The sequence below is a fragment of the Micrasema longulum genome, unplaced genomic scaffold (assembly GCF_059751315.1).
Source record: "Micrasema longulum isolate JH-2025_06_02 unplaced genomic scaffold, ASM5975131v1 h1tg002190l, whole genome shotgun sequence".
NCBI lineage: Eukaryota > Metazoa > Arthropoda > Insecta > Trichoptera > Brachycentridae > Micrasema > Micrasema longulum.
This window is the reverse complement of record NW_028279354.1, coordinates 93,122-101,530: the sequence shown is the minus strand read 5'-3', so window position 1 is coordinate 101,530 and position 8,409 is coordinate 93,122. Positions and strand designations below refer to the sequence as shown.

Genomic DNA, 8,409 nt, shown 5'->3' with positions numbered 1-8,409 from the left:
ATCCAAAGCTCTTGAATGTATACAAAGTTACCGTCACCAGCAACCCCAAATGGTTAAGATTAAGAATGCATAAAGTAAATCAGAAAATAATAATTTTGGTATTCCACAAGATACTCTGGGGCCTTCACTATTTATAAAATACGTAAACGAGATTTTACACAGCAACTAAATGGCAAAATTAATTTCTATGCTGATGATACTGTTAAAACAATAGAGGGTGCGGACTGGAAAACGGTTAATGAAAAGGCTAATGATGACATAAACAGTTAAAAACACTGGTTTGATCAGGTCTGTCGTAAAGCAGTCGAAAATGAGTCGGAAAAGTAAGTTGAAGTTGAAGTGAAGGTGAGTGGTGTCGAATGGATCCTTGGTCAATGCCGAACATCCAATGTAGCCAACATACAATGTATCCACCCGTGCTACGTAACAAACCTCGTGGAATTCGACTAGTCCACGAGGGTTTTCTTAGGCCGCCTTCCAGCTGCGAAGGTCTTTCCACATCTAGGATATCCATCGTTCTCCAAGGAATGCCAGTTTCCTGCACCATCAGTGCGTGTGCCCAACCACGGCCACTCAGTGTTCCAGCTGGCTGTCGTCCTCAACGGGATCGCCCAAGAGCCATCCAAGGCTCTATCCATGGCAGATCTCCGCCCAGGACATCGCTCAGCTTGTGCTCGTCCTAGCACAGCATCAGGGCCATCATCCGTCAACTCTTCGCATAAATATGTGTTAGAAATACATAAGTGAATTAGCTCTGTAAGTAATTTCTTTTTCATGTTTGTAATTAGTCGTAAGTTATTTCCCACGTTTAAGATTAATAAACATAGAGGTGCATAAAACATTCGAGCTCTTTAAATTATCTTCCTAATCAGACGTTTCTTTATTTACTTTAGGTCATTAAATTAAATTAGGTTTGATAAGAATTGCATTATCATTACGGGGAATTGAAATAGGGAAAGCACATGGAAAATTAATTTTTTTTCTCACATATCGGACATGGTACCAGGAAGACGCGATTTTCTATTTATTTAATCTCATGTTTCCGATCGGCGGATGTTTCCGCTTTCTCTCGGTTAGCGGAGAGATGGAGAGCTTCCGTCTATTTATACGCGCTAACGCAGAACTTGATTTTATAGCCTCCCAAATAATCTAATCTCATCTCATCTCATCTCGCCACCATCAACCACAGACTACAGATATCTTCCATCAACCATCTCAATAACAAACTCCCCCATATAACAAATAACTAGATTGAATTATTTCTCCCCGTAATAACCTTCACATTCTATGTTTTAGTGACATATAATAAATGTCTATTGTCTATGGAGTCTGTCTGTGTTTTGAAGTCTCGCTGTCAGTTTTCATCGTTGTGATTATTTATAAATTTGTATTTTAAATGAGATATAACGAAAAGGAGCTTGCTCTAAAAAGCGATGGCAAAGGACAAATGGAAGGGAGGTTGAACTATAAAAAAATAAACACAACAACTTATTATTATCAATCAGGTATTGACTGAACAATTTAATACCATTCTCACTTGCATTTTTAACAGATCGCAAAACAGTAACTCCACGGCTATTTTTGATCTTTTTGTTTCGCAAGACGTTACGGTGATTGTTATTCATTTTAAGGTCTCAGTTGGATTTAAATAGAAACAAGGTTAATTCGTATTAGGTCCATATGATTTTGTGAAAGACGACGTTTTTTTATGGCTAAACAACCAAGAGTTGGAATAGTTTCGTTAAATTGTTTCTAACATGAAGTCAAACGTAGTTTCTTTCTTTGTACTGTAATAATTTCATTATTTCTAATGCAAAATAACATTATTAGGAGGCAATAGCAAAAATTGTATTGGTAATGAATGTTATTAAATTCAAGATTTACATTTATACGTTAAGAAAGTATACTTAAGTTGTCAAAAGATGAATCAACCTTGTCACAAACTGAGTCTGCAAACCAAAGCAAGCGGACAAATAATTGAGATGGTTTTATTAGAGCAACTTTTTTTATTGAGATCAATGATGACAAAGTTCCATATTAAATCTGATTTTAAGACGACGTCTTTGCCAAAATTTTATTTTATAATACATAAATGTACCTTAAAGGATAAACCACCGGAGTCACATTGAACGAAATGTTCAGGAAAGTGATTGTGCAATTTCCATAACATGATAACTTTTAAACCAAATGAGATAATTTCAATCTATAAAGAACTATCAATGTAAAAAAATGATTATTTTGATAATTCACTCAATCAAACACCTCCATTATGGGATAAGACCCCGAGTAGAGCCTTGAGTACACACTTTTGTGCTATTCCTAATGCCTGAATGGCATTTGCCCTGGCCCCATCCCATGCAATTATTCCATATTCTAATAAGCTTTGACAAAACAATAAATGCGTCTTTTAATGTTTTTTTTGTCCAGAATGTTTCTTAAATAATTGAAAACAAAAACAAGCTTTTTCACCTTTGTTGATAAGTCTAAGAAAATCTATGATAATTCCGATATTTTTTTATGATCAACTTTAGTCATAAATTTACATTGGTTTTGGTCACTGCACTGCATCACACTTTTACATGCATGAATCATTAATTTATCACTTTTTGTGTCTCCCTGTTTAGTCACACTGAATTAACTAATTTTGTTTTATCTCCATTTAAAGACTGACTATTTTATTGCTTGGGTTGATATTTCGATCGTACAAAAAGGGTGATCCATTAAACTGTAATAGCTATCGTGGCATCACGCTACTTAGCGTACCGGGAAAAGTGCTTGCATATACAATACTGCAAAGAGTTCGAGGACCCATTATGCGAGTATTGAGGGAGAACCAGGCAGGTTTCCTACCTGGTAGGTCATGCGTGGATCATATCCACAACATACGCTGTATTCTACAGGAATAATAATTCTTCTTCTAGGAAAGTTATAAGGAACTTAATAGTTCCTTGGCTATGGGCTTTCTTAGATTACGAAAAGGCGTTTGATAGTCCGCACAGACCCACACTCTGGAAAATACTAGCAGCATATGAGGTGCCTATAAAACTAGTCGAATTTATCAAAGCCCTTCACTCATTTATCGCACCGAGAGTGTTCAATATTTTGAAAGAGCGTATTAAGCTCTCAAAGACAAAAACTATTTCAAGAAAGTAGTTAAGGACTGGGTTTTCCTTAGTGGGAGGGTTTTGAGTAGGAAACTCCTTCATGATTTTCCGAATGTTTGAGTTTACTGTTTACCATATTGATATGCCATATATATACAGGGTGTTCTTTAAACCCTGCCACATCCGAAACCGCGATGATCAGTATGGGCAAGAAGACATATTAGCATATTGAAAAAATATTTAGAATGCAGAATTAAAAAAAAATAAATAAATAAAAAAAACAAATGGTTGCTTACTTCTGCAAGGGAGAAGCAAGGAGGGCGCGGCCATGTGGTTGATGGTGTATCAAACTCCCCCCTCCCCTCTCCTCGCTTCTCCCTTGCAGAAGTAAGCAACCATTTGTTTATTTTAATATTTTATTTTTGTAAATTTTATTTGTTATAAAAATGTATTTTAATGTGCCAATATGTCTTCTTGCTCATACTGATCATCGTGGTTTCGGATGTGACAGGGTTTAAAGAACACCTGTATATTAAAAAAAAAAAAAAAACATGCTTCTGATCCAATATTTGTGGTGATATACTCATGTGTCTGTGTCAACTAATTGCTAGTCCCATCTCAACCCAGAACTTTTAGTGCCATGGAATTGGGACTTATGTCTCAAATAATGTGCAAGAAACTTATGTATGTAAATAAATAAATAGCGAATGCCGAATCAGAATCAACGATGTGGTTCGTCAAGGTTGAAAGAAAACTCTGCGACCAATGTATGCCGATGTGTACCTCTGTATGCCGATGATGTGGTTATATTTGACGATTCAGTCAGGGGTCTTTAGGCCACTGTAGAAAGCCTAAATAGGTACTCCGCATACATGGGTTTAAAAATCAATATTGCAAAAACCCATTGTTCTGTGTAACACTTCATGCCTTGATGCCCAAAATCCCTTGACTCTGTCAAACCAAGTCATCGAAAGGGTTGAGAGTTTCAAATATCTGAGAGTATATGTTACGGAAAATGGCAGCTTTCTAAAAGAACTGGGAGTGCGGCTAGGAATAGCAGGCGCCACATTCAACAGTAAGAAGGCTGTCTCTAGATTGGATATTTACTCAGTGAAAACCAAATGTCGCCTATATAACGCCTGCATAACACCTATTCTCCTCTACGGATGCGAATCGTGGCACCTCACTAGGGTCCAAAGCAGCAAAATTCTGAGTTTTGAGAACAGGTGTCTCAAAAGAATCTTGGGACTTTGTGAGGAATGAAGTAATAAGAGAACGGACGCAGCAAACTCCGGTGACAACTGTCATCAAGCGGAGGCGATAAGGTTGGCTTGGCCATGTGCTGTGGATGCCTCCTGAGAGCCTTAACCACGCTTGCCTACTATACAAGGTATCAGGTTCGACAAGGTAAAACAAATTGTTTTGTTTTTTGTTTGTTCAGAATTAAATAAATAATATTTCATTCTGAACAGTTTAAATATGATTTATTACAGAACTTTTTTGTTTGTAAAAAGTATAAATCTTATTTAACTAAATTACTTCTTAAGTGGGTAAATGGCCGGGGAGCGGTTTGATGAATAGGTATTTAAATACAGTTTTTTTGTCACTCTCGCAGATGTCTCCCTTGCAGAAAAAGATATCTGCACTTTGGACTGATTATGACTAACTAAAATTGACGTAATTGAGGTCTCGCATTCTCATTTTCCGCACCCCAAAACTGAACCGATTTTTTTTTTAAGAAAGTATTGGAAAGAAATTTACTATGTTTGCACATTTTACTTTTTTCAAAAATTGTTATCATGTTTGTATATCGTACTTCGAAGACGGCAGATAAAACTATACCATTTTAAGAGTTTTTGGATGGTCCTAGCTCCTATAAAAGACAATTTATAAAAAATCCAACGATAGGGAAATATCAATTGTTGATATCTATAGTGTGTGAAAAAACCATTGCTTCAGTGCCATAATCCAGGGAAAAATAAGTGAATTTGTTGGAAGAAAAGTCAGACCCCGTATCCTCTTAATATATATTTCAACATATATTTTTAATCTATGCTCTAGATATAGTTATACCTATATAAATGTTATGTAATATGCATGTTATGGATATTTAGTTAACATTACTCTTAGACTCCATATAATTTTTTTCAGTTTTTAAGGAGAGGTGGTATAAACTGATTGATAATTTCCTGTTTTATTTCCGAATCACTGATATTGGAAAAATAGAAAAACATCCCTCAGGTGTTTTCGTGTTAGAGAATGCTTCTATACAGATGGAGCATGATCAGGACACACCCTTTGCATTCTCTATATCTTATATGTGAGTTCAATTTTTATCTTACCAAAATCTTTAAAAAAAATTATCTCTTTTGTTGGTTTTTTTTTTTGCTTAATTTATGTTTTCACTATTTTTAGTGATGAACCAGAGAAACGTCACATGTTTTCTGGCATGTCGGAATCATGCATCGCTCAGTGGGTATCAAAGTTGAGATGTGCATCGTACGAATACTTACGGTCTCAGCTTCATATTTTGCAATCCAGAATTTATGGTAGAACTGGAAAGGTATTTAAAGATAATAGTAATATTCATTAGTTTAAAAAGTTATAATAATTTTAGCAATCATCTATTGAGTAGCATAGTATATTAATGATTTATAAATCCTTTATAGGATCCATTACTGATGGTCCCTCGCAATGAAGGCTCCATGAAGTGGGCCCCTGGAGAACCTATGCCAGCTGAACATCATATCGCTAATGGAAATAATTTTGTAAGCCATTTGGTTGTCCAACAATCTTCTTCTCATGTGGTCAGAAGCAAATCTTTTATTAGTGTTCTAGAAAATGTTCACATTAGTAAAAAAAACATACCCTCAGAGGATCCATGGCGTAATAGTTCTGGTCTAGAGAGAAGTAAAACTTCCGCACTTGTGTATAAGCATAGCAGACAAAATCCTTTTGATTCCAAAGAAGAATCATCTCATGTTACCCTTAGACCAGCTCCCAGTCCTCCTGCTAGAAAGAAAAATTCTCCCCAAATGCTGAGAAATGCCGCTCATAATTCTACGAGTCAACCATCCCCAGATCACATATTTGATAAAGACTTGATTCATCCTAACTCCATCCTCAGTATACCCCCGCGACCCCCACAAAGAAAGAATCTAACCAAGGCTTGTTCAGCCCAAAGTGAGATTGCCGATTTTACCGGTAACAAGGCTAACGAAGTAGAAGTTGACAACCTCATTGAATTTTGACAGAACTGTGTTTATGTATTTTGAAATAAATCCAAAAGGAGAACTGGGAATATTGCTAAGAGAAATTATATTCTATACAATTTTCGCTTGTAGGTATGCAAATAAAAGATACCACTTAAATATTAAGCTGGATTATATTTCATAATTTTTTATTAAACACTTTAAACCTTACAATATTTGAGTTTGTCCAAATGTTCGTAGACAAAAGACTGGATTTCACCCCCTCGGGAGTCATTAAGATTAACAAATTACATTATTTAAGGTATTCTCCATCCCTGTTGTAATTTGTTAAACTCAAACCTTCTTTCATTTTCAACATTTCTCTGTTGAAGATTAGACCTTGTTACATGGGATTTAATAGTGTGTAACTTGTTGTGTTAAAACAAGAAACGCATGTTTTACTATGTGGACTGTGTAATTTCATTATATCTCTAAATTTATGACATTACAGTTATCATGTTATCTTACGCTGAAAATATCATATTATGTTAATTAAATTATTGTAATTATGCTATTGATTTTTAGTTGGAGAAAGTTTGATTTATTTTTTGACTAAACAGTTATTACTTGCATATTACAATACTATGCATATAACTTTACCTACCCATATTAATACTTTACAAGAAGTAAAACTTTACAAAAGTTAATATGAAGTTTTACCAAGATATTTATTTATAAAATCAATATCGATGGACAAGTACTAGATTTTACCCCCCAGGGACTTAGATATTACAGCAGAAATGGAGAATATTTTTGAGAAGAGAATATATGGTAGTCCGGGCATTTACTGGGCTTATGACCTGTCTGTCATTGGCTGGTTTTAATATTACTTTTCACACTGTGTAACATTTACCATTATTCATATATTTGAACGTCCAGATTGTTCAACTTTTAAGAATTGCCCTAACCTCTATTTTCCTTTCTCCATCTATGTTTGTTATGTTATATAACATAAAATATTATTCATTTGTTAATTGAATTTTCATACTGTTTGTAACTAGTCTTAACTTTGTTAATATGTATGTATTTTGTCATTGTTCCAGCAATACCTGTTAAGTGATTTTTCTTTTTCAAAAGAATTTTAAATTTCTCATAAGACAAAATTTTATTTCAATAAAATATACTCAAACATTTTTTCAAAATAAAATGATATGTTTTCCTTTTTTTATTTATTTCATCAATAAACACGTAAAAAGTAAACTTCCATAAAAAGATACATTATTTAAATTATCTAATTTTTTTTAAATCTCACTCAACGGCCAAATATTGCCGGCGCATTGATGATTTGTATTTAAATGTATCAAATTTTTCGCCATGTCATTCATAGACATCGAATGAGGCAGTTTTATTGTACCCCAAATTGGGCATAGGGCGCTACATTGGTATTCCAATTGCGGCATATCTTTATAATTTCTGTTACCCGCCCCGTTGTTGCCCGTCTGAATGTAAGGTTTTGGTAAGTTTACTAGTTTTACTGAAATATTGCAGTGTAGAACCACCTTTAAAACTAACATTTAAAGCCAGGAATCAAACCTAGGACCCCAAGTATGGCAGGTGAATGCGATGAATCTCCATTTGGATTTTCTTTTTCAAGATTTTTACCGAAGAGTAGTTATCGAGTCAAATACCCTCATCAAGGGTTTTGATTTTATTTTACATACACAAAACTTTATTCTTTATCTGCCCAGACACAGAAATGTCATTGTAACAATACGAGCATTAAATCGCACTGCAAAACTTATCTGGGAGTCGCCCGTATGAAAAATACCAATAAAATTAATAATTTTACACTATTCAAAAACATATATTTCGTGTTGTTACCATTTCTGTCACTTCTTAAATGGAATGAAATGTCCGACTATTCAGTCATATGAATTACGTTAGACCTATGTTCTATCAGTTTTTGTTGTTTATTTAATTTATTTTATATTGCCAGCTCCTTGCCCAAAAATTTGTTGCAAGTATGTATCTAGTTTTTTGTAAAAATTAAATCGACGCTGGAAAAGAAAGAGTTATCAAGCAACATGTCGCAATTTTACGGAAGAGTCGATTAA

The 8,409-nt window shown here is 34.5% G+C and overlaps 1 protein-coding gene across 2 annotated transcripts; it reads left to right on the top strand.

Moving 5' to 3' along the window:
* The first annotated feature begins 1,332 nt into the window (after nucleotides 1–1,332).
* LOC148272779 (uncharacterized) lies at nucleotides 1,333–8,120 on the top strand. Of its 2 annotated transcripts, none has more exons than XM_088239581.1 (4): nucleotides 1,333–4,511; nucleotides 5,256–5,424; nucleotides 5,520–5,667; nucleotides 5,774–8,120. In XM_088239581.1, the coding sequence occupies exons 1-4, from the start codon at nucleotides 4,442–4,444 to the stop codon at nucleotides 6,353–6,355; spliced, it is 969 nt and encodes a 322-aa protein (XP_088095707.1). In that variant the 5' UTR covers nucleotides 1,333–4,441; the 3' UTR covers nucleotides 6,356–8,120. The 2 variants fall into 2 exon arrangements, with proteins under 2 accessions (XP_088095707.1, XP_088095706.1); XM_088239580.1 differs by having other exon boundaries at nucleotides 1,369–1,505.
* The last annotated feature ends 289 nt before the right edge of the window (nucleotides 8,121–8,409 follow it).

Bases quoted from the DNA above. Each gene is read 5' to 3' on its own strand.
- LOC148272779 (XM_088239580.1), top strand. From the start codon at position 1,397: ATGAGATATAACGAAAAGGAGCTTGCTCTAAAAAGCGATGGCAAAGGA. The intron at 1,506-5,255 runs GTATTGACTGAA...AATTTTTTTCAG, and splicing joins AACTTATTATTATCAATCAG to TTTTTAAGGAGAGGTGGTAT. The intron at 5,425-5,519 runs GTGAGTTCAATT...CACTATTTTTAG, and splicing joins GCATTCTCTATATCTTATAT to TGATGAACCAGAGAAACGTC.